Consider the following 26,545-nt stretch of genomic DNA (forward strand, 5'->3'; position numbering starts at 1 on the left):
TGGTCTTTCTAGTCCTGTTCACCTAGTGCATCTTCTAACCCTTGTCAATTCTTCATGATGATGAAAATAAAACAGTAGATTTTCATCATAAATTTCTGGTAATGGCCTTGATTATATTCGTTTTGTGTACTTAGAAAGAAACATTGACTTATGCATTGGAAAGAGATACCTAACTTTGTATTAAATTCTGAAAATTCTCTCTGTAGGTTGGAGTTATAGATTTTTCAATGTATCTCAAGGATGGGAACAGCAGTAAAGGTAGTGAAGGGTATGTACAAACAAAACTGGATTTCTTTTCTCTGCCATAGTCATTTTTCTTCCTTTGGTAGTATTTAATGTTTATAGCAATAGTGCTTCAACAGACTTGCTGAAAGAATTTCTGATGACAAAACTTAATAAAGTCATGCCAAAAATATCTACCGATATTATGTCTACTACTAAATTCTAAAAGGATTTTACTTGAGTGATTTTCCTGCTATGTAGTTCAGGGGCAAAAGAAATAAAAATTTATAGAAGGAATCTAATTCTATATTTTTTAAAGTAGTCTTTTAAACCATGGTCTTCTTGGGACCAGAAGATGATGTAATGGCTATGTCGCTGGACTCCCATGTAGTCGACCACAGTTCAAGTCCCAGATCTGGTGGCTTAAACTCATGGTGGGTGTGTGTGCGTGCATGCCCAAGATCCCGAGAGGAGAATGGAAGAGAAGGGATTGCAGCGTGGCAATCCCTGCTCGGGGGATGATTTCTCACTTTCTGTCTCTCTGTCTTTCTGGCACGTGCACACACCCTCTAGTGAAAACCTCTCCCAAAAACAAACAGTCTTCTTCACCAGAAGGATTACATTCGTAGTTTGCTTAAAATTTGCAATACAAAATAGGCATCATGGTGTTATGTAAAATGTTAACATTGGGGGAACCCAATGAGGGGTGTACAGGAACTCTGCACTGCTTTTACAGCTCTTGCTGTAAATCTGAATTACTTCAAAACATAAAACTTGAAAAATATTTATTAGGACACTTAGTAATTAGAGATTAGAATATACCTTATATATACCCTTTAGAAATCGAGCAGTTGAAAGCATAATTAACCAGATGTTTGTAACCTTGGAAATTAATCTGAGAGTTTATCACTTGCTCTTTCAGTAGTTGTACAGGCAGAGAGTCTTAATTTCATCTTTCACCTGAAAAATCTAGCAGTTTAATTTTTGCCTATTGTAGATCAGTTAATAAATTCTGGAAGTACACACTTTATTTTCTTGTGTAGTAGTAAACACTTTATAAAAGCCTTTTATGCTATTCACTTTGAATTATAGGAACATTTAAAGGCAAATAGATACTGCACAAGAATAAGTTTTATTCAATTCCTGAAGCAAATGAAAAACTGTTACTTTAACATACTAGTGAAGCTGAAAGACCTATTAGCTTACAAGAAGTAAATTTTTATCTTTTAAATGCCTCTGATAAATTGTAACATCATTCCTATAACTTAAGTTATTAAAGTTTGTAGACTATAACAAGAGCGTTATTGCCAGGTTTTTTTTTGTTTGCTTGTTTGTTTGTTTTTAAATTTCCAAGTTTTTCTTGTTGATATGTTGAGGGGTTATATCAGTACTGTCTCCTGGTTCAGTATATCTGTATCACAGTTTTCTTCTCATGTTTTATGGAAAGATGTGGAGGGGACTGGGATCTTACTATTTCTAATGTTACTTATTTTTATTTCTATTTCTTTTCATTTTTTCCCCCAGAGATGGTCAGATTACTGCAATTCTGGACCAGAAAAACTATGTAGAAGAACTGAACAGACATCTGAAGTAAAGAATGAATAAATAATACTTTGCTGGGGACTTATGGGGGGCGAAGAAAGGGTCAAAGGATGAGTACTGAAGATAAGTTCAGACAACATTTAGCAAACATATATAGAATTCCTGATTATTATTATTCTATTTAGCAAAAGGCTTGTCATATATGTATGTATTTATAACTCTTATAATTGAATAAATACATTCAGTTAAAAATGTTTAAATATGAGGGACCAGCAGGTGGCATGGTGGTTAAGGTTCTGGACACTCCCACGTGGCCGACCACAGTTTGAGTCTCGAACCTGGTAGCTTGCTTTTTCGATCCCCCCGCCCCCGTGTGTGTGTGTGTGTGTGTGTGGTCAAATTAAAATAAATGAATGAATAAATAAAATTAAATAAATTGTTCTTTTTAAAAAAATGTTTAAATATGAGGCCAGCCGGTGGAGTGGTGATTAAGGGTGCTGGACTTCCACATGGCCAACCACAGTTTGATTCCTGGACCTGGTGGCTTGCTTGCTCTCTCTCTCTCTCTCTCTCTCTGTCTCTCTCTCTCTTTCTCTTTCACTCTGTCCCTCTCTGGTCAGATTTAAATAAATAAATAAATAAATAAATAAAATAATTATTTTTAAAAAAATGTTTAAACATGAACATATACAGTTGAAAATGGCTGACTGGCTTCATGGCCAGATAGTTAAGGCAGCTGGATCCCACCTAGCCTGTCGTGCCGTTGGAGTCCTAGAACCTGCAGCTTGAAAAGCACAATGGTGCATGTGTGTGTGTGCCCAAAATCCTGAAAGGAAGGAAAGATAGTAGGAGGAATTGACCATTCCCCATGGGGATGCTTTCTCCTCTCCCTCCTTTTCTGTCTATATGTGCTGTCTAACCAAAACAAAAATAAAAAAATGTTGACAGCACTCTTTGTTTAGTAGATAAAGCCATATTTTTCAGGACTATACATTGAAATGATAGTATTAATTTATACTCTCTTCACAACCATGATTAATTTACCAAGTTATCACCAAGTATTGTCAGAAATAATCTAGAGCATGAAACAGTTTCTTCTCTCCTGAGAACTATCCCATAGCTGTGGTATTCCCAGATACTTTATGTTTTTGTTACACTAAAGATAGCTGTATAATTCAGAAGAATAATTTATATATCCATTAATTACTATTTTATTTGTAGTTCTCTTGTGAAAGACAGCCATTTTTAATATAAATAAGGCCTCTGGGACAGTAGGTGGTGTGGCAGTTAAAGGTGTTGGACTCCCACATGGTCAACCACGGTTCGAGTCCTGGATGTAGCTGCTTACTTTCTCTCTCTTCCTTTCTCTCCCTCTCTCTGGTCAAATTAAAAATAATAATTAAATAAATAAAACACTTTTTAACATTTAAATAAGACCTCTAATATGATTATACTATCAATATAAATGTTGAGGAGTCTTGGTTCCACTGAGCAAATTCAAGAACAATTTAAATACATTTTCTCTGGGAACCAAGAACTAATAATGGCTATAATGGACTATGGAGATAATAGTCAAGCAAAGATAGGGTTACAGTTCACAGTGGAATACAAACACGTGAACTGTTAGTTATTCTTTCCATGCCTTAGTTTCTTTATCTGCAATTGGGAATATTTTAACTCATAGAGTTATTGAAAGGAATAAATTAAAGAATGCAAGTAAAATAACTTAGAAGTGTGCTGGTGCATGTAACCCTTTAGTTCATGTAGTCAATTATTATCAAATATAGATAAACCTTGAAATTACTGTGTAGTACATGAGCTCTTTTATTTAACCGAACAAATACTGAACACACAAAGGTCTGACACTCAAGGTAGGCACAGCTTTTATATACTGCTTACAGCCTGCATATCTATCAAGAGTTATGGACATTAAATAATGAATGATAGGGGCCTGCAATTGGTGTAATGGCTATGTCGCTGGACTCCCATGGGGTTGACCATGGTTCAAGTCCCAAACCTGGTGGCTTAAACTCACACCAGGTGCATGTATGTGCATGCCCAAGATCCCAAGAGGAAAATGGAGGAGAAGAGATTGCGGTATGGCCATCCCCTCTAGGGTGTGATTTCTCACTTTCTGTCTCTCTGTCTCTTGCTGTCTTTCTGGCAAGCGCACGTGCCCTATAGCAAAAACCTCTCCAAAAAAAAAAAAAAGAAAGAAAAATAATGAATGATAAAGTGTGAAGAATGTTTTAAAAGGAAAATACACCATATTGTTCTGTTTTACAAAAGAGACCTCTTTTTTCTTCTCTCGATAGTGCTACTGTAAACAATCTTCAGGCAAAAGTAGATGCCTTAGAAAAATCCAACACCAAACTGACAGAGGAGGTAAGTGTTTGGGAAATTCTTTGACTTACAAATTGCATAATGTGCATTAGTGGAACCAATAATTTCTTATTATTTCTGTGTAGCCTTGGAAATGAAGGACTTGATGTTTCAGGTAACATACTATAGGGCATAACTGCGTTCTGACTAGGATGGCCAGGCAGCTTTACACAGTGACCTGGTTGGACCACTGGGCATGTTACCTTGCCGATCTGGTCTGCCCTAGAGTAAATGTTTAGCATATAGCATGTTATTCATCCGTTTTCATTCAATAAACATTTGGGCACTATCTATCTATGTGCTTGGCATTGATTTATGTGTCCTAGATTGGGAAGTCTCCCACTCCCCTCATTCTTACTTTCTCCATGGGATAGCAGGTTAATACGATAAAGAACACTGGTCAGAAGACCAGTAATTCTTGCTTACATTTTATGCTACTTATATGTCATGTGCTTCTGAGTAAGTCACTTGACCTCTAAGAGGCCCAGTTTCCTCACTGGCAAATGGGAGTGTTTATACTTCCCCTTTCAACCTCACAATTACAATAAAGATCAGAATAGAATATATATATATATATGACAGCTCTTAGAAAAGCCCCTAAAATAAGAACAGAAAAATGACCTCATGTTTTACTTCTCATTAATAAAGATTTTTTTCCAACTTGCAAAGTGCTAAGTTGGAATTTTCTTTAGTAGCATGAGATGTTTTATGAAAGATCTTACCCAGGTGGCAGAGTTGATCTTCTCCATTTCTAATTACAATGATCTTTGTTATATACAGTCTTCTAAATTTGTTTTAAATCAAATCAAAGCACTAGTCAAGAAAATGCTGTTTATTCAAGTTTATTTATTGATTTCTTCCATGCATACGGGAGAGCTGATACTCCCAATAGGGTCTTGATGCCATCCATGTTCCACCCCCAGACTTTAGCCACACATAGACCATGGGCACATGTATGTCCAGCATGCTTAAGGAGGTCTCTGGACTTGAACTAGGAAACTTCCCATGTGGAATTGCCTTGTGTAGTGTTATATTTTATCACTACACTTTTTTTTTTTTTTAATGAGAGAGCACATGAGAGGGAGGAAGAGAGAAAAGAGAGAGGTTGGTTGACAGAGTCCTATGCTATGATCTTCCTACTCCTGCCTCTCAGTCAGCTAGGACTACAGGCGCTCACTACCACGTCCAGCCTGGCCTAGGTTGGGCTGATAACTGAACACAGGCCTCCCATTTGGCCCCAACCATCACACAGTGATGTCCTCCCACTTGTATCCCCTGCAGCTGGTTCTCCATCCTTGTCATCTTTAAATGACTTCCTGATTACTCAGCTCTGTGGGCTTCTTTTAGATAAAGTTTCTTTATACTTAGAGACAGTCATGCATACATTAATTTATGGATAGGATCCCTAGAATCTTATCCCATAAGCCCTTTGGAATATGAAGCACAGAAATTTTCTACTATGATTCTACTGCTACTATTGATATATTGAGGCAGTATGGTCTAGCAATTAAGCACGATCTCTAAAGCTACACTACCTGGATTCATATTCTGACTCTGGAACTTGCTAACTTTCTAACCCTGAGCCAATTACTTGAGCCTCTGTTCCTTAGTTTACTTTATCAGTAAAAAGAGAATAATAACAGTGATATTATTTTATAAGACTGTTATGCTAATTAAATTATTTAATACATGACAAGGACCTATAACAGTGCCTGACACATTGTAAGCACTTACTATAGTTGTTTATTTTATTCCCTCAGTCACAAGACTTGTCCTCCCAACTTAGACTTATTATAATAACAATATGTATTTATTCATTTACTTATTTTGCCAGTAATGTTTATTTTCTTGAAACAGAATTCTTAGAGGTGGGTAAAGACTGTATACTTTATACAGAACAGGTAGGGCTAAGTCTGCCTTCTCTCATTTCTATTTTTGGATTTAATAGGCCAGTTTAAAAAACAAAAACCTCTTGTCCCTGGTATGACTCATTGAAAAGAATTATACAGATGAAAACATAAATACCACTTTATTGGAATCAGAATCAGAAAGCCTTCTTGGTCCTGCAGCCATAATTAGGTTTGCTGATATTTTCTCTTAAGTCATGATCTTGAAATGACCTGACCAAAGGCATCCTTAGATCTGAAGAGCAGATCTACTTGCCCACAACTGTGGCTTTTCACATTTTTAGGCCCATGGAGCAGAGAGAGAAATGGACTTGCGGCTATCTCCAGAAAGCATGCCCAAGCCCTAGCTCCTGTGAGCTTGCTGTGATAGAAAGGAACCCAGCAGAGCCTGTGTCTCCTCACTAGCAGCAAGGAGACAATAATAGGGACCAGCCTGGCGATAGGAGCCTGCCTGGTTCTCCTGCCCTAGTTCTGCTGGCCGTTTTCAGGCACCTTCACATTCTCTGGAGGGAATTGAGTTCAGTGGGTACAGAGAACAAAAAAGTGTGTCCACCCTACTTTCCCCCCCATGAGTGGAAATATTACTAACTTTCCCTTCAGCAATATACTACTAATAACGTTATTTTATCTTTTTAAGTTCTGAAGTGAAAAATCTCTTGAATGCTTAATAGAAGTTTTAAGAGTGAGATTTTTGGAGCTCATTTATCTGATCTTTTAAAATCATCTATAAGAGGTTTTATGAACAATTTGAAACATAAGTCTCATGGTAAGAGATGACCTCTTTATTAAACACTTCAGAAATACATATTTTTACTAAGTATTAATGATAAGTTATCCATTATGACACCCTTGAGGTAAAAAATCTTACTAACATTTTGGTACTGAAAAATAGTTTTCACAAAAAAGAAGCAATAGGAATTTTTTTTTTTCCTCCAAACTACTTTAAAAACATTTCTCCCGGGACCAGCAGGTGATGTAGTGGTTAAGGCACTGGATTCCCACATGACCCACCACAGTCTGAGTGCCAGACCTAGTGGCTTGCTTTCTCACTTTCCCTTTCTCTCTCTCTGGTCAAATTAAAAACTAATAATAACAAATGGAATGAAACAAATAAATCTTTAAAAAGAAAAAAAAAATTTCTCCCAAGTTCCCTGTAAGAATATTTTGTTGGGTTATACATGTTATCTGTTTTAACTGATCATGATTTATCTTATACTATGTTAATAAAAAAAGATAAAAGATTATTTCTAAAATTGCATCCATAGCTTGCAGTTGCAAACAACAGGATTATTACCTTGCAAGAAGAAATGGAACGAGTTAAAGAGGAAAGCTCCTACATATTGGAATCCAACCGAAAGGTTAGTCTTACGAATTTATAAAATATTCACAGAGCACATGGCAATGTGTCAGCAAGAGGGTGGAGTGTCTAGAGTTTTGGTTTCTTTTTTTTTTTTTTTTTTTTTTAGAATTTTTATTTATTTAACTTTATTTGTTATTTTTTAATTTGACCAGAGAGAGACAGAGGAAGAGAAAGGGAAGGGGAGAAAGCAAGTCACCAGGTCCAGGACTTGAACCATGGTCAGCCATGTGGATGTCCAGCACCTTAACCACCACACCACCTGCCAGCCCCAGGAGTCTCTAGAGTTTTAAGCGGCAAGCATTTGCATGTATCAGGTACACAGTTTTTCTTAAACTGTGTGTAATTGAGTATATGATGAAATTATGAAGAATTATGCCCCTTCTCTTGGGAGATAGACCTGGCTTCCCTGCCACCCACATCTGTTAGGAGACTTCAAGTGACAGTCTAAGTCAGTTTCTTATTGAGGTACTAATAATTTATACTGTTATTTGGTGTATTAAATACACCTTTATATCATGTTACTGTTGTATAAGAAATGACACCTTGGGTCAGCATGGTGGTTAAGGTGGCTGGATCCCACGTGGCCCACTGTACAGTTCAAGCTCTAGACCTGGAGGCTTGAGAAATATGCCAGAGCATGTGCCATGTGCCCAAAATTCTGTAAGAAAGGAGAAATGGAAGAGGAAGGATTGTGGTGTACCATGCCCTACGGGGGGTAAGTCTTGCTTTCTCTCCCCCACACACACTCTCCACCCTGCCCCAACACAGTCTCTTCTCCATTTCTTCATCCTGTCAGGATTTGGAGCACACATGCACAGCCAGCACTTTTTATTCAAGCTTCCAGAGCCAGGATCTGAACCACAGTGGGCCATGAGGAATCCAGCTTCTTAGTTACCACGAGACCACAGCACTGTCCCATCATCTTTTACTTTTTACTGCTGCTAGTGTTACGATCTTTAGAAAGGTCTCCTAGTTCTGTTTATCTTCATGCTTCTAATCTACTATGACTTGGGAATCCAAATATCCACAGTTAATAAATTGGTCCCCAAGAGTAACTGGGCTAGTGGGACTTAAAGCAATTTATTAGTAAAGTGTTTGGCTTTAATGTATAGACTTCATTCCTGAGAACAACTGTGACTGTGTGGGACCAGCAGTTAGCGTAATGGCTATGTCGCTAGACACCCATGTGGTCAACCACGGTTCGAGTCAGGACCTGGTGGGTTAAACTCACACTGGGGGCGTGTGCGTGTGTGCCCAAGATCCCAAGAGGAGAATGAAGGAGAAGGGATTGTGGTGTGGCCATCCCCCCTGGGGGGAGTGATTTCTCACTTTCTGTCTCTCTGTCTTTCTGGTGAGCACACATACCCTATAGGAAGATAGGAAGAAACCTCTAAAAAAAAAAAGAAGAAGAAGAAAAAGAAAGAAAGGAAACAACTCTGTGCAAAAAAATTTTTAATGACTGACTTATTTTTAGCTTTGATCTCTCTGGACAGTTGAAAATGCTAAATGTGAGACATCTGGAGAATGAATGTCTAACATTTTTTTTTAATTGCCAGAGGTCATGTGTACTCACCAGAGAGTGACTAAAAGACAGAGAGAGTGAGAAAGAGAGGGAGCAGTTAGCGTAATGGCTATGTCGCTGGACTACCACGTAGTCGACCACAGTTCGCATCCCGGACCCGGTGGCTTAAAACTCACACCGGGCGCGTGTGCGTGTGTGCCCAAGATCCCAAGAGGAGAATGGAGAAGAAGGGATTGCGGTCTGACCATCCCCCTTGCAGGGTGATTTCTCGCTTTCTGTCTCTATGTCTCTCTCTGTCTGTCTGGCAAGCGCACGCACCCTATAGCGAAAACCTCTCCAAAAAAAAAAAAAAAGAGAGAGAGAGAAAGAGGGAGAAAGCACCCTTCAACAGGGTATAGTCACATGCAGTCCCTTTCCATTTCTCCATCCAGTCAAGATTTAGGGCATGCATGCACACATACATAGTATGTTTTTCAAGCCTCTGGGGCCAGGATTTGAACTGTGTGATCAGCCATGTGAGATCCAGCTCCCTTAACCACCAGGCCACAGCAGCCCTGTATTACCATCTTTAAACCTTTGGCCCAGCTCCTATTTTTGCAGTGAATACTATGTAATTTTTAGAGGCCAATTTTTAAAACTTCTATACCTGGTTTGGTAACCTGTCTTGGGATTTGAAATCAAGTTTCAAGATACTCCCAGTTCACCTTAGAATTTACTAAGCTTCTTTATTGTCTTCATTCATTATTATTCCTGTGTAGGTATGATCATGCTCCCTTTTTAAATAGCATTGCTAATATGTGATAATTCTATATAGAATATTTAAGTCCTTAAATATATATTATTTTATTTATCTTTTAAAGGGTTCTAAGCAAGACAGAACTTCAGAAGGACAAGCACTTAGTGAAGCAAGAAAACATTTAAAGGAGGAGACCCAATTACGACTGGTAAATTCTGCTTAAGTTCTGATCGCTCATGAACACGTTAAAAGAGAGCAGCTTACACCTAGAGGTTTTATCCTACAGACAACGATCAGGAATATTGGTAGTGTCCTAAAATGTTTTTATGAATCTTTCAGAGTTTTTCCTCACTCTTTTTAACCTGCATTTCCTATAATGCTTTCTTAATCCATTTCTATATATTCTCAACAGTAAGATTTTGCCAGCCTTTATATTTTGCCTTTATAATTTGTATGCTTAGAACATTAAGTATATATAACCTGCTTTTTTAAACTATACAATCCCAATTTCTGTCCCAATCCCTAGCCCTGCAACCGCTAGGTTTTCTTGGAGAGAGCAGCTCCTCTTCCTCTTACTAATAATCATTAATATAGAATTATACAGTTTTATTTTTAGCTGTCATTTATTAATTTATTCTTGTTCTTAGCTATAAATGGAAAGTTTATTGTCTAGTCTTGAGATTTTTATAGATATCAAAAATAAATATATAGGAGTATATAATAGTGAATACTACTTCTATAATAGATTTTTCCAGGTATTAGTATATTAATTCCCCCTTTTATTAGTGTATGAACTCTTCCTGAAGTTCACGTAGAATGACCAACAACAGTCCCCATTAGTGTCTCTCAGAACAGGAAGAACCTGAAAATAATGGGTGACTTAATTTGTACTAAAATATACAAAATAACAGTGTGTAACAGGATTTTAGGTTTTCTGAAAACACAGCAATGTTATTTTAACATCCTTTAAATAATTAGCATTTCCTTATATGAGTTTGTAAATTAGATGTCAAAATGCTTTTAATAAGGAGAATCCTAGAAATAGTGTCAACATTTTTTAGAATTTTTTATTTATTATTATTTTAATTTGTTATAGGCATGTTTCTCACCACACACACACACACACAGAAATTAAGAAAGCAAGCTGCCAGGTCTAGGACTTAAACTGCTACCAGCCATGTTGGAGTCCAGTGCCTTAGCAACCACACCACCTGCTGACCTCAAAGTCAACATTTTAAGAAGTGGAGTGATTCATTTTTTTTATCATGCTAATCATGTAAAGAAGAAAATCTTGGTGAGGAAGCACATTATAAAAATCTTAAAATTTTCTTTTTTTTAATTTTTTTAAGAGAGTTTTTTTTTTTTTTTTCCTATGGGGTGCATGCACTCACCAGAGAGACAGAAAGTGAGAAATCACCCCCCTAGGGGGAATGGCCATGCTGCAGTCCCTTCTCCTCTATTCTTTTCTCAGGCTCTTGGCAATGCAAGCACTAATACCTGGCATGAGTTTTAAGCCACCAGATCCAGGACTCAAACTGCAGTTGACTACATGGGAATCCAGCGACATAACCGTTATGCTATCTGCAGACCCCTTTAAGTCTTTTTTTTTTTTTTTTTTTTTTTCAGAATCATTTATTTAATTTTATTTATTATCGTCATCATTATTCAGTTTTCCACAGGGCACATGTACTCACCAGAGAAAGGGGTGGGTGGAGTGGAGAGAAGCAAGAAAGCAAGCCGCCAAATCCTGGACTCGAACATTGGCCAGCTTTGTGGGAGTCCAGTGCTTTAACTACCACACTACCTGCTGCCCTCCAAAAATCTTAAAATTTTCTATATCCTTTTAGCACAATAAGATAAATGTGTCATTAAAAAAAGAAAGAAGCCGCCAAAGTAGGTAAATGCTAGCTGTGCTGCAGATACAATATGGATGTAGAAGAACCTTAGGACTTTGTATTTTTGGTCATTCACATGATGCTGTGGTAATAATGGTTGAAAGAGAAAAGGGGTTTCAGACCCAGCCATGATAACCTGTACTGGTAATGCTGCCACTCAGCAGGCTAAGGCCACATGGGAGTCTGGATTTAATACCTGGACAGTGTAGTGCACAGTTACATGCACTTCCCAGGGAGTCAGGAGGCTGAAGCTAAAGAATTATGACTAAAAAAAAGTGGGAAAAGGTTCATGTTGTGTGAATCTAGAAATTCATTTAATCATATTGATCATTCCTAGTAACTGAGATATTTCCCTGAGATCCCAGAGGGTCTTGGGTTCTTGAATAAATCAACAACGTTCAAATTTAGCTGAATTGCAACAGCTTTATTTATTTATTTATTTATTTATTTATTTATTTTGGAGAGGTTTTTCACTATAGGACGCATACGCTCGCCAGACAGACAGACAAGACATAGAGACAGAAAGCAAGAAATCACTCCCCAGGGTGGATGGTTACGCCACAATCCCTTCTCCTCCATTCTCCTTTCGGGATCTTGGGCATGCACACACACGCGCCCGGCGTGAGTTTGAAGCCACCGGGTCCGGGACGCGAACCGCAGTCAACTACGTGGAAGTCCAGCGACATAGCCATTACGCTAACTGCTGGTTCCCGCAACTGCTTTATTTTGTGCCAACTATTACAACATTTTATTTCTGTAATAGTACATGATGTCAGCTGTCTTAGTGTCTATTGAAGTGCCTTAGGTATATGCATGTTTCAGACATAGTTAATAACACTATCCTTGGCCCAGCAAGTTTTTAAGATTTGTACATTTTTGAGCAAATGTTACTGTAATTATCCTAATTATTATTCTTAATGTCTCTGAAAATGAATGATAGCTTAGTAGCTATTTTGCCAGAATAATCAGACATGAGCATTTTAGTCCTTTTTCTGTGAGAGGTTATGGTTTGTATTTAGCTGAAGAAAGAGAAATGTAAGCAATTAACTTACCTTTGGGGTCAGGATGTTGAAAAAGAACTGGAGCTCCAGATAAGCATGAGACAAGAGATGGAACTGGCCATGAAGATGCTGGAGAAGGATGTCTGTGAGAAGCAGGATGCCCTGGTGTCTCTGCGGCAGCAACTGGATGACCTCAGGGCTCTGAAGCATGAACTTGCCTTTAAGCTGCAGGTAGGGGAAATATGAGGAATAGACTTGCTGCCTCTCTAAAAGCCTGAGACTTTTCTCCACCCCTTTCGTTCTGTAGAATCACACTTTAAATGCAAGAGGAAAAAGTGTCATCTCATTTTGAGACTAACTGCCAATAAACTTTCACTGTAGGATCAGATCAATGTAGGACCCTGCATTGCTATTCTGGAAAACTATGGCCACTGTTCACATTGTAATGGGAGATACTGTCTCTTTATTTTAGGTTTTTGACATAGGGTGTGTGTGTGTGCACACCTGCCAAAGAGAAAGTGAGAAATCACCCCAAAGGCAAATAGTCATACTGCAGTCCCTTCTCCTATTCTCCTCTTGAGATTTTGGGCAAACACGCACATGTACTCGCTGTGAGTTTCAGGCCACTAGGTCCAGGTCTTGAACTGTAGTCCACCATGTAGGAATCCAGCACCCTAACCACCACGCCACCTGCTGGGCCCACGTAGTGTCTTTTTTTATCCTATTTGAAAATTTCTTCTCTTCATCCTAACATGCAGACTGAGTATATACTCCATTAGCTTTTATTTAAGAAATAGAATATACTGAAGAATCTTCTGATATATTTCTAAGGCTGCATATAATAATACTAATGTTAAATAAATTGCTTTTTTGGTTCTTTTAATTTGTTTTCCATTTGGAAATTAACTGATATATAAATGTATAAACATTTCTGTTTCTCTATTGCCCACTATTATGTTCCAAAGGCATGTATGGAGACCAGCAGGTGATGTGTTGGTTAAGGCTCTGGACACTCCCACATGGCCATCCTGGTTCAAGTCCCAGACCTGGTGGCTTGCTTTGTCACTTTCCCTCTCTCTCTCTATGTGTGTGTGTCTCTCTCTGGCCAAATTAAAAATAAATGACTGAATGAATAAAATTAAAATTAAAAATAATTATTGTTTTAAAAGGCACAGATGATTATATTTGAGGATTTTATATTACATCAGTCTTTATCATTCTTTCCCATAACAGAGTTCAGACTTAGGAGTAAAACAGAAAAGTGAACTGAATAGTCGCTTGGAAGAGAAGACTAATCAGATGGCTGCTACCATCAAACAGCTGGAGCAAAGGTAAAAGTGCTATTTCTTTCATGAAACCCTTTGGGCTTTTAGTGCTGGACATGAAGAGACCCACTATGCTTTTGGCAAATAGTGGATGAAATTCTTCCAGCTTAACACAGACATACAGGTAAACAGAAAGCCAATTATATCTTCTGTGTATTTTTAAGAAATGGCAGTTTCTCATGACTGTTTTGAACATCAGAATTCCTAGTAAACCCATTTCAGCCTCTTGTGTTAGAAGAAGAATCCGTACCTGGGTGAAAGGCTTTCTGAATGTGTGTTTGTTAATTCTGTGATTTTACTGTTCACTACTCAAGTCTTTGAATGTTTTGGTGCTAGGTGATGTAGGAGTACTGATTCATCTTACCCAAAGTTCATCTTCTTCCTATGCTACTCTCATTTCTTCATTTCTCAGAAACCATTTTCTTTCTGGTGATTCAGCAACCGAGAAAAATGGCCAAGACTTAACGATTTAAAGTGGGACCACCTCGTGACATGCTGGTTAAGGCAGCTGGATCCCACATAGCTGACTGTGTGTTTTAAATCCTGGCGGCTTGAAAAACATGCCAGGCACATGTGCATGCATGCCCCAAATCCTGAAAAGAGGTAGAGATAGAGAAGGGATTGTGTCATGACCATACCCATTCAGAGTTCTTTTCACTTTCTCTCTCTCTCTGTCTCTCTCTCGAGTGAGTGCACTTACCCTCTGGGAAATTAAAAAAAAAAAAAATAGTGTGGCATGGCACCTGTCTTAGTCTAATATTGTGATGCAAAAAAAAAAAAAAAACAAAACAAAAACCTGAGACTGAGTAACACGAAAATAGAGATTTATTCAGCTCCTATTTTGGAGCTCCAAAGACCAGGGCCACCTCTGATGAGGATCTTCTGGCTGCATCACAACATGGCAGATGGCAGGAGAGTATGATCTGTGTCTCAGCTATGTTTCCCAGTCTTTTCTCCTCTCATAAACCCACTCGAACGCAGTCATAGGGGCCCCTAAAATCACTTTTTTAAAAGAGTTACTTATTGAATTCCATTTGTTATTATTATTTTTTAATTTGACCAGAAAGAGACAGAGAGAAAAGGAAAGCGAGAAAGCAAACTGCCAGGTCCGGGACTCATACCACAGTCGGACATGTGAGAATCCGCTGCTTTTAACCACCATGCCACCTGCCGGCCCTGACTCTAAAATCTCTTAATCAATCACTCCCAAAGGCCCCATCTTTCAATACTTTTCACAACCAAATCTCAACACAAGAATTTTGGATGGACAAAACCACATCACCCAAAATCTTTCAACATTTTCACCTTCAACATCCATTCATCACTCTTCTTTCTTGCACTTGAGCAAATCTAAACCACTGGTCTCTGGACATGGTGTGTTTTTTTTTTTTCTCACTCATTCCTTTTCTTAGAAGTGACCTTCCTCATTCCACTCCCTGTTCTTCAAATACATTATTTATTCTGAGTCTCAAATGCCACCTCTCCAAAACTTCCTCTGATACCACTTTTCCCAGCTAGAAATGATCTGTACTTACGCATAGCCTTATATCCATATATATGTCCATACCGCTTATGGTACTTCTCATTGTGTACTTTACCTTAAAGCCCTTTATGTAGGTCTCTTATCTCCCAGTGAGAGTGTAGCTCCATGAGGTTAACTAATCTCTTGAGTTCCTTCATTGGATTTATCACAGTGCTTTGAATGTACAAGGCATATCAATAGCTATATGAGTGAGTGAATGGATGGGTGACTTACTTTATTCACATGATTCTTAATCAGGGAGAGCCCTAAACAGCAATGTCCGTTCATATTAATGGGAAAGTTCATTGCAAATTAATAAAATAAGCTTAAAAATTCTGACAGTGGCTAATCAAAGGTATCAGTTTGTCTAAGAAAGTTAATATTAAGTATTACTTGCTCATAAGTAGTCAGATATTTATGATTTAACAAATCAGTTTTCATGTTCATAGAATAGACTTTCGAAATCTATTAGATTATTTTTCAATGATTTTTTTTTACTTGTTCAAAGCAAACAGAACTAAAATAATGACCTATCTCTTCAAAAAATTAAGCTGACTTATTCTTGCAATTTTTGTTTCCTGTGTATTCATTTTCTCATTCCCCTTTCACTTCATTTTCATTTTTATTTTGTTTAGTGAAAAGGATTTGGTGAAACAGGCAAAGACCTTAAATAGTGCAGCAAATAAACTGATTCCAAAACATCATTAGACGTTGGGCTTCAGTTGGTCACCTCACAAGTCTGATATCACAACTTAATTGTAAAAGGAAGAAATCTGAAAGTTATTGCATTTAAGTTCTGATTCTATATAAAATGTCTCCAAAAGTTGACTTTGAATTTCTCGGACTTTTAAAAAACCAATTGGATATATAGGTTGGGGTTTTTCTTCTTCTTCTTCTTCTTCTTCTCCTTCTTCTTATTTTCCCCCACAGAGTTAGAAAATTTGATATAAATTCCTAATTAAATGCCAAATAAACTTTGAGAAATTATTTCTGAGTTGACCTATAAATAAAAACATTAAAAAAAAAAAAGGCCTAGGGAATTGAAGCTCTGTACATATATTAACGATGCCTTGACCATCCAGTCCTTGATAATACCAGATTCTAGGTGCATTGTTCGTGTCTGTATCAGTCAGCCTTCTCTGCCATTGCAATGTAATGAACTAGAGGTGACTCCCACGTGAACTTGGACTCCTCTAAAGTAGCTCCATGTCTCTTAGGCCGTTGCCCCTTTACACTTTTGTTACATAGGTTTAATCCCCAAGCTGAGGATAAGTACGCAATATCTCACTACAGTTCTACTCTCAGTAACCAAGACTGCTTGCAACTTTTTTGCCTTAGTAACTTCAGGGGTGAAAAATAATCCTTACATTTCTCTACAATACATAGAGATAAAGTTAGTAATTAGGTTACTTATGATAACATTGTAATGTGGAAGCTTTGGGAAAACCCTCTTAATATTTGCCATCTTCTACCTCTACCATTTTTCTGCAGTTCCTACTTAGCTCAGAGAGAAAAAATTTACTAAAAACTCTCCTCTACAGAAATTCACTGTTCATTTTAAAATCCGCTTTTGCTGTTGGAGGAAAGAGGACAAGGTATAGACACGCGTGATGATTTCCTGCCTGTCATTCCTTACCCGGAAGCCTTCTCTTTAGAGTTGTGTTCCTTTTTATTCAGACGGGAATCTGCTAAACGTCCTGGGAAACTAATAATTTAATTATTAGAGAGACATATCAGAGTAGGAAAGAGAAAAATGACAATTTAATATTCCTTATTATTATTTAAAGTAAAAATAAAGGTTCTTGGTAGATATCCACAAGCAATATTAGCAGGGCTTCTTTCTCTAAGTGACCACAGATCTAACCCTTTCTAAGAACCTTTACATTGTAAATAATCGTTGAAATACTTCAATTTTTAAAAAATGATTTGAGAAGAGAGGCTTTACATAAGTCTTCATTCCTTTAAAAGGTCTTGACAAAATACTGGGGTTTTTTGTTTGTTTGTTTTTGTTCTGGTATGCTTGGCAGCATTTATGCTGCTTAGATGAGGACGAAGATAACCGCTTTCCATCCAGCTCTTCAAATTCTTTACTTTTTTGGTAAAATGAGAATTAATAAAAGAGCAAGATAAATTCCATGTGTGCTGTTATAGGGTCCTTGCACAGACTTGAACTAAAACCAAGTCAAAGAACCCACATCTAGACCAACTTTATAGAAGAGCCTGTGCTCTTGAACTCAGTTCTTATAATTTTGCACCTATATAAATAACGCTCTTATTTTGAAATATCTTTGTCTTCGTCAACATTTTACGGTGATGCATTACCTTTCTATGAGCATTTGGATGGAGTGATCAAACACCAAAATAATGCTTTCTGAAGACTACACATAGCATGCGGCTAAATTTTACTACATAAAGCTCCGAGCGTTTCACCCTCTAAAATGTTTCTTTATGGGTGCAAAGTTAGAAGATGCACAAAAGAAAGCATGCATGAGAATCTTCAGTGAATGTGGGCAGGACTCTCACGCAGACCCAGTGCTGAGTTTTTTGTCCACTTAGTCACACACCACGTGGTAGGGGTGGAAAAGGAAAGGATAGCCAAATTCTGATGGCTTCTTCTCAGATAATAACCTGAAGCCTGGGTAAGGTAGTTGTGTAATGTCCTATGATTTAATATATGTGGTTTGGGGAAAGGATTAGAAAAATGTGATAATCCCACAGATAAGAAGGTAGTTGCCCATTTGCAAGTTCCAGTTATGTGTGTAAAACAGAAATATAAAGTACCAAACTAATTAGGAAATAAAAACAAAAAAAAGTGGATTTAACTTAAATTACCTGTGTACTTGAGGTTGGCTTTGGATATGGATTTCTAAAAAGTGATGTTTTATTGTTTATCATCTAATGGCTGTAAACTGTAGTACTAGAATAAAAAAAAAAGTGGAAAATGAGCATTTCCTCTGCCTGGTTCACCTTCATCTTGCTTTTCTTTAGAGTTTGTTCCTTCTCCATCTCTTCCCTCCCCGTGTCCTGCAAAGTTTTTTATTTTTTGTTTTTGTTGTTGTTGTTGTTGCTCGCCTTGCCTTCTTCCTTGGGCTATTTTATTTTGCGTTGTGGACTTGGTCTTCCTCCCCACCGTGGCTTTTGTTTTTTATCACAAGTTCATGTGGCTCACATCCAGATTGCGTCAGGCTGAGCGAGGCCGCCAGTCTGCGGAATTGGACAACCGACTCTTCAAACAGGACTTCGGAGACAAGATCAACAGTCTGCAGCTGGAAGTGGAGGCACTCACCAGGCAGCGGTGAAGCAAGGGGTGGCGCGAGCCAACAGGGTGGTCATGGGTAATTCTCAGGCTGGACAGAGAAAGGAGAAGGTGTCTCTGCAATGTCCTATCTCTGGAACTGGAATTCAGAAAGCTTCACATCTCTCAGCATTCCCCAAGTCCTTTCAACATCCTTTGTGATCAGAAAATTAGGAAATTAGAGTCCATATTCCTAGATAGATAGTAACTAATAGCCAATTTAACACAAATTGTAATAGTTAATATTTCCTGAATTCTTACTGTGTGTTGGATACTTTATAAAACATTTCACATACAGTCTCTCCTAATATCTTCACATATACCCTATTAATAGGTTATATTCTTGCTCCCACTTCCATATGAAATTAAACTTAGAGGGGTTAAATGTGTCTAAATTCACAGTTAAACTGATAAGTAACACTGTCACTTAAAAAGCCCTCTCTCTGATTCCAAACCCTTAACCACCCTTTCGTCTTCTCTCATATGAGACTCTCTTCTATGCCAAAGTCACTGACTTCAAACAAATAGAACTTTGTTGGATATAAAGCTCATAGCTACTAGGACCAGTAGATGGCATAATGGTTATGTTACTGGACTCCCTTGTAGTCGACCATGGTTCAAGTCCCAGACCCAGTGGCTTAAAACATGCCAGGAGCATGTGCATGCGTGCCCAAAATCCCAAGAAGAGAATAGAAGAAAAGGGATTTTCATGTGGCCATCCCCCCAGGGGAGTGATTTCTTGCTTTCTGTCTCTTTGGTGAGCACACACGCCCTATAGCAAAAAACTCTCCAAAAAAAATTAAAAAGCTCATAGCTACTAAAGACACTAGTGGTTGAGGGTCTATTTAGGGGCTAAATATGTAACTGTAAAGAGGAACTAGATAATTAATATGAGATGGAACTACAATGTCTTTTTTTATATACTATATCTTGCTGATAATTTATAAATGCTGTCTTTCAACTATAACAAATCCTAATCGTCATCAGACAACAACTATTCATTAAGAGTGAATATAAACTATTAAGCCAGCAATATAGTGTAGAGGTTAATGTGCTAGATCTCACATGGCTGGCTGCACAGTTTGAGTCCCAGATGTGGCAGCTTGAAAAACACGCTGGGCGTGTGTGTGTGCACGTGTGTGCCCAAAAAGTCCTGAGAGGAGGGACCAGCAGATGGTGTAATGGTTACATCACTGGACTCCCATGTAGTTGACTGCAGTTCACATCCCAAACCCAGCGGCTTAAAACTCACACCAGGTTCATGTACGTGCATGCCAAAATCTCAAGAGGAGAATGGAGAAGGGATTGTGGCGTAGCCATCCTCCCTGGGGGGTGATTTCCCACTTTCTATCTCTCTGTCTCTCTCTGTCTCTCCAGCAAGTACATTCACCCTATAGCAAAAATTCTCTAAAAAAAAAAAAGTGCTGATGGAGAGCCTAAAGTACATTCTTACTTGTCCAAGAAAAGTTAAACTTGCTTTGTGTTAGGCTGTTGAGAAAGTCATAATATACTTTTCTGGTTTTCTATGCAAAAATGTCTCATGACTTTCCCTACAACCTAATATATCTTGTTGTTACTGGTTTTATTATATTTTAGCTTAGTTGTCCATATGCTAATAACTTTATTAATCAAGTATTAAAATTTAATAATTAAACTTTTTAATAAGAGGGTTTGGCCGCCTTCAGAGAATATGAGTACAGAAATTTCAAACGTCACCCTTTCCCTCTCCCACCTATCCCAGGAACCAGCTTGAGTTAGAACTAAAACAGGAAAAAGAAAGACGGTTACAAAACAACAGGAGCATCCCAGAAAAGGGTTCCCAGAAGCCAGAACCCAAGATGGTAATATTTATCATTGCCTTGTTTATTTACTTAATTTTAATATAACTTTTAGATGCTACCCTGATGGACCTATCCCTTTTATTTCATGGATCATATACTTTTAATTGCTGTGGCCTCAAGTGTGTAGATAGCAAACCACATAGGGAGTGAACGGATGAAAGCGGAATTCCGAGTCCGCCTCTTTGACTCTAACTTGATTTCATTTGGAAAAGGGGGATTTTAGTAATTATAATTTCTACTGACCATCTTTTCCCTTTCAATTATTTAAGTAAAATTATCGTGACATTTTAACAAAAATATGTGTTCCTTGAACTTCTACTGACTAATCATTTTAATAATATGATATAACCCTGAATTCCCCCTAACAGGATTCTAAAATGCAGACTTGCTTTTGTATACATTTTTCAAAGCCATGAGGATTTCAGTTTGAGTATATTCAAGGAATTTCTCTTAGGAATAATTAGAAAGAGTGGGAATAAGGCTTGAGGAAGGGCAAGCTAGTGAACAGTCTTGGGAGGAGAGACTGTAGAGGTCAGGAAGCAAAAACTCGGTAAGGTCTTCTCGGGGACCTAGGAACCAGGTGCTGGCCTCTTCAAATAATAAAGTTAGAAAAGCATAACATACTTATTCTATTAAAGAAAAACTGCCTCTTTTGTGTACATATCATATATGACAAAGCAGGACTAATTCATAAGCTTCTTATTTAAAATTTCCAGAGTGAGCTGCTAATTTTCTAGAGAATGGAAAGGAATAGAAATGTATTATATAGTAGTAATAATTTAAAGTGTGCAAGGGACCATTCTGTGTAGCATGTTATCTTTATTACTTTGGTTTAGGGAAGATAAAATTTCAAGGGTTTATGGAAGTTTACTAAACTGTTGGTCTATCTTGCCCTATATTTCCAAGGAGGCTTTAAGTTCCTCGTTCTTGAATTATCTTGCAGTGGGATTTCCAGGAGAGGAAGTATTGCATTGACCTCTTTTCCTTGAAATTCAAGTAGTCTATGAATGCAGATTCCATTTTTGTAAGCATTCGGGAAGTTCAAGGCCAGCAGGAGTGTGTATGCTCCACAAAGAATGTATCCCTAAAAACTGCCCAAATGGAGCTTACGAGCACTGGTAGAACTGCAGCTTGGAACTTTACGCTGGTCCTTCAGAGTAGTGTAAGCGGTAGACATTGTTTGGCACCGGGACATCTGGATGGTGAAGAGTGCACAGCCTGCTAGAATGTCCTTGCTTGGTTTTAGCAGCTTTTCAGAGCTTGGTCTGGGGAAAAAAAAAAAAAAAAGTTATATCTCTCCTAGGAAGAAGGTGATATCTTGAGCCTATTTTTAAGTAAGTAGGATACATTCTGAACTGTATTTGAATCTCAGGAACTAAAAACAATATATACTCTGAAAATCATTTGCTGTAAACTGTCAGAAGAGTTAAGAAACTACTGGGAACAGAAAATGAGAAAAACATGCATGAAAGTTTAGATCCTTTTCCTAATATAAAAGCTGTTTAGCTGTATTCTGAAATTAAGCCATTGCAGAAGAAAACATCTACAATATCTTCATTGTCTAGCATTTTGAATAATTAATAAATCGGGGTGTTTTCTTTTGGCAGGATGAGAAGCACAGAATGCAAGAGGAAAATGTTAAACTAAAAAAGGCCCTGGAAGAAAGTCACAGGTGTTTGATTAAGTATTAATAAGCTATAAAGTTATTTGGGGGCGATGGGAAAGAGGACACGTTTGTTATACTTTGGTGTTGATTCCAACCAGACACTGCCTTGCAATATACCAGAAAGACATTTGGAAGCTGAAAAGGGTAAATAATAAACCAGAGAACACATGTTAAGCCAAACCTAGTAGACTAATTCAAAAGAAAAAAGAGTAACCAGGCTGTTCTCAGACTCCTTGCTGATTAATCCCCAAACTCAGATTATCACTTAAAAGTTTACTTCTCTTATTTACTGAATTGGTGTCCCAGGAGAATGAGGCATAGGTCGTAGCATTTATTAGGTTCTTAAATGTTTTTGAGTATGACTTGTTTCTACCTGTGTGCTAAGCTTCAAATAAATACTCATTTCCCTTATCTCTTATTTTTCCTTTCTCTTAAGGGTCTGAAACAGCTTAACTTTATTTCTTCTTTCTTAACTCATCTGATTTGCACACTGTGAAGGGCCTAGGATCATTTGAAGGAAACTGACTTTATTTTAGTTATTTTAGCAGGTTAGAAATATAACAATATCACATAGTGCCACTGCATTAGAAAATGATGGTGGTCTTGGGACCAGCAGTTGGCATAATGGCCATGTCGTTGTACTCCCATTTAATCGACTGTGGTTCAAGTCCCAGACCTGGTGGCTTAAATTCACACCAAGTGTATGTGTGTGTGTGCCCAAGATTCTGAGAGGAGAATGGATCCCGAGAGGAGAATGGAGGAGAAGGGATTGCCGTGTGGCCATCCCCTCTGGGGGGTGATTTCTCGCTTTCTGTCACTCTGTCTCTCACTGTCTTTCTGGTGAGCTCACAGGCCCTATAGCAAAAAACTCTCAAAAAAAAAAAAAAAAAAGTTACGGTGGTCTAATTATGTGACACTCTGGAAAAGGTGAAACCATGGAGACAGGAAAAAACATCTTTGCTTGCCAGGGATTCGGGGGGTGAAAAAGCAGAACAGAGAGGATTTTTAGGGCAGTGAGACTACTCTTTATGACACTCTGATGGTGGGTAATTTCATCATACCTTTGTCCAAACCTGTAGGACATACAATACCAAGAGTGAACCGTAATGTAACAGGCAACAGTGGTGTGTATCTCAGTAATAATGATGTAAACTCATCATTACTAAGATAAAATACCACTCTGGTGGGAAATATTGGTAGTGGAGGAGGTTATGAAGGGGCACAGCGGGGTATATATGGGAAATCTCTGAACTTGCTACTCACTTATGTTGTGAACCTGAAACTGCTCTAAAAATAAAAGTCTATTAAAAAGGACGGCAGGTACCAGCTGGTGGTATGGCGTTTGAGGTAGATAGACCCCACATGGCCAACTACACAGTTTGAGTACCAAGCATGTGTGGGTGTGTTCCCAAAATTCCAAAAGGAGACAGGGCAAAGGGACTGTGGCGTGACCATCTCCCACTGGGGTGCTTTCTCACACCCACCCCCCCATCTCTCCAGCAGGTGCAGCACTCTCTGACAGGTGGTATGGTGGTTAAAGGCACTGGATTCCTACATAGGTAGCAACAGTTCAAATCCTGGACCTGGCAGCTTGCTTTCTCACTTTGCCTTCTTTTTTGTCTCTGTCTCTCTCTCTCTGGTCAAATTAAAAAATAGTAATAACAAAGGGAATTAAATAATTATTTCTTTAAAAAATGGGTAGGGGGGGAACCAGCAGTTAGTGTAATGGCTATGTCGCTGGACTCCCACATAGTCGACCGTGGTTCGTGTCCCAGACCCGGTGGCTTAAAACTCATGCCGGGCGCGTGTGCGTGCGTGCCCAAGATCCTGAGAGGAGAATGGAGGAGAAGGGATTGCGGTGTGACCATCCCCCCTAGGGGGTGATTTCTCGCTTTCTGTCTCTATGTCTCTCTCTGTCTGTCTGGTTAGCACACGCGCCCTATAGCGAAAACCTCTCCAAATAAATAAATAAGTAAATGGGTAGGGGGAAGCAGGAAGAGGTTAGTGATGAGGAAAGATAACAGAGAGGGTTTTGAGAGAACTATATGAGGTCTGTTTGGGATACCTGTTCCTGTTCAGGCTTTGATGCCTTAAGACTGATGCAGTGTGTCACCTGGAGGAATAGCAGTCACAGGGAAAGGAAATGGCACGGCCCAGTGCTAGGCCAAGCATACGGGCACTGAGCCTAAATACCTCTTCCTTGCCTCCAAGGCCAGCAAGTTTCCAGTCTTTCAAAAGCCTGGTATGACCCAGGATGAACCTTGAACTGTTGCCCATCTAACGTTGCACAGCAGCATGGGCACGGGAAGGAAACTAGAAGAGCCATAAAGCCAACCTGGGCTTCTGAGTGCCTTTCAGGGTTGGCCTAGTTCCAGACTAAAATCAAGGCATTTACTAGAAGAATCAGGAGTGTCTGTTAAAGTTCTGAGTCAGGCCCTGAGAATGTAAGACAATACCTCTGATATCTCTTATTGTGCTCTGAAGCTTAGAAAGTATGTTTCACATTCCTTCTCTCTTTATAAATTTAATTCTCCTTGCAAGGTATGATCTATTTCTGTTCCCATCTATTCATCATTCACAAAGAGGAACCTGAGGCACAGAGGCTAGGTGACATACCCAAGGATGTCACCTGTTTTGAAGACCTTTGTCATCTCTGCATTACATCATGCCACCCTTCGAAATCTATGCCAGCCAGAACTGCATTCGTAAAACCTACCAGTCTTCCTGGGACTGGTCTAAGGAACCTCTGAAAACCTGGTTACTCTGGGGCATATGGCTAGCGGTCACACTGACACTCAACCAAAGAGAATAGGAACTCTTATAATCTTATGGTGCATTTTCCCCAGAACCGAGAGTGGATTTTGCTTCTCTCATTTAGGTTCTATTCCAGTGTGGAAAGTCAGGGTAAACTCAGCTCAGGCTCCTGAAGAAATATGTCAACCTGAATTGGTTTCATGTGACAGTCTTACTCATTTCCCTTTCCCTGATTATTTCCTAAAGCTCACATTTTTAAAGTAATTTGGGAGGGAAGACTAATATGTGACCATACTAATAGATAGATTTTCATAATATCAGATACAAAAAAATCTAAAATAGAGGCCAATGGGCCACAGGAGTTTTACATGTCAGGAAGAATGAGTGCTAACTATTTTCTTGGAAGTACCAAGAAAATGCCATATAGAACTCTAAGTCTGTTTTTAAATGGGAATCATGTATTCAAGAATTGGTCAAGGTTCAGATTCTAGTAACAGGTTTAACCACCAAATGTTCTTTCCTTGGAGGTCAGGATTAATAGCTATGTTTCCCAGCAATGTAAAAGAACAATAGCATGATAGCATTATTGCTTACTTAACCAAGTGTTTGCTGTCTGAGCCTTTAATTGAGATGATATAGATGGAAACAGTGAGTCACTGTGTTTGTTACTGTTTTTAATTCTCCTTTTAGGCTGCAGTCTCACGTTGTGGATGAACAGGTAACTGAGCCTCCTGTTTTAAAACATTTTATATAAACTACGAAGTTGATTGAACCATACCTAGCCATTACACAAGGTGGTACAGTAGGAAGATGAATGAAAATGGTTTTCTGTGTACCATCCCTTTAACAATATCCTAAGTAAATATTGCCTGAAGCTCGCAAAGGAAGTAGCCCAGCTGTAAGCAGTTGGCTTAGTAAACAGCAATTCTTATTTCGCTTGATGTCTGACATATCATGAGAGTTAGAAGAACTCACTTCAGCTCTTTCCCCTTCGGTTTTCCCTTACATGAATGGACAAAAAAGTACATTCTGGCGCCAGCAGGTGGTATGGTGTTTAAAGCAGCTGGATCTCACATGGCTAACAGTTCAAGTGCCGGATCAGCACCTTGAAAAAATATGCTGGGCACATGTGCATGCATGCCCAAAATTCTGAGAGAATGGAGAAGGGATTGTGACATGGCCATCCTTCATTGGGAGAGCTTTCTCACTTTCCTGCTGTCTCTGTCTCTGGAGAGCACATGCACCCTTAAGAAAGTTAAAAAAAAAAAAAAAAAAAAACTTTATTACCTAGAATTAAGCTAACATAGCTAACATGAGGTTGTAATACACTTCATGAATATAACAGTAGATGACAACCTCATGAAAAAGACAGTAAATGGCTACTTAAGTCTGACTCACCCCTGTCATTCACCTGTTAGAATATAAAATAAAGCTTACTGGTTTTCATTCTTGATGGGACAGTGAGACAAGGGGAATGGGGCAGTGTTTAAATACCTTATACTTCTGTATACTTAAATTTTCCTTTTAGAAGTAAAATCACAAGTTACTTTTTATAAAAATTAAAAGATCTGGAAG

At 38.4% G+C, this 26,545-nt stretch overlaps 1 protein-coding gene across 10 annotated transcripts in view; it reads left to right on the plus strand.

The window, feature by feature from the left end:
• Window positions 1-26,545, plus strand: part of RUFY3 (RUN and FYVE domain containing 3) — an 84,478-nt gene that overhangs the window by 52,260 nt on the left and 5,673 nt on the right. For 2 of the 10 annotated variants that reach the window (XM_006142895.3, XM_006142896.3), the window contains 11 exons: window positions 207-268; window positions 1,747-1,812; window positions 4,080-4,149; window positions 7,319-7,411; window positions 9,796-9,879; window positions 12,631-12,798; window positions 13,801-13,898; window positions 18,590-18,709; window positions 20,451-20,550; window positions 22,158-22,222; window positions 25,661-25,688. In XM_006142895.3, coding sequence (XP_006142957.1) covers window positions 207-268; window positions 1,747-1,812; window positions 4,080-4,149; window positions 7,319-7,411; window positions 9,796-9,879; window positions 12,631-12,798; window positions 13,801-13,898; window positions 18,590-18,709; window positions 20,451-20,550; window positions 22,158-22,222; window positions 25,661-25,688 — 954 coding nt within the window. The other 8 variants (XM_014585729.2, XM_006142899.3, XR_003548474.1 and 5 more) reach the window with 7 other exon arrangements.

Source organism: Tupaia chinensis, unplaced genomic scaffold (assembly GCF_000334495.1).
Source record: "Tupaia chinensis unplaced genomic scaffold, TupChi_1.0 Scaffold000086_1, whole genome shotgun sequence".
Classification (NCBI taxonomy): domain Eukaryota; kingdom Metazoa; phylum Chordata; class Mammalia; order Scandentia; family Tupaiidae; genus Tupaia; species Tupaia belangeri.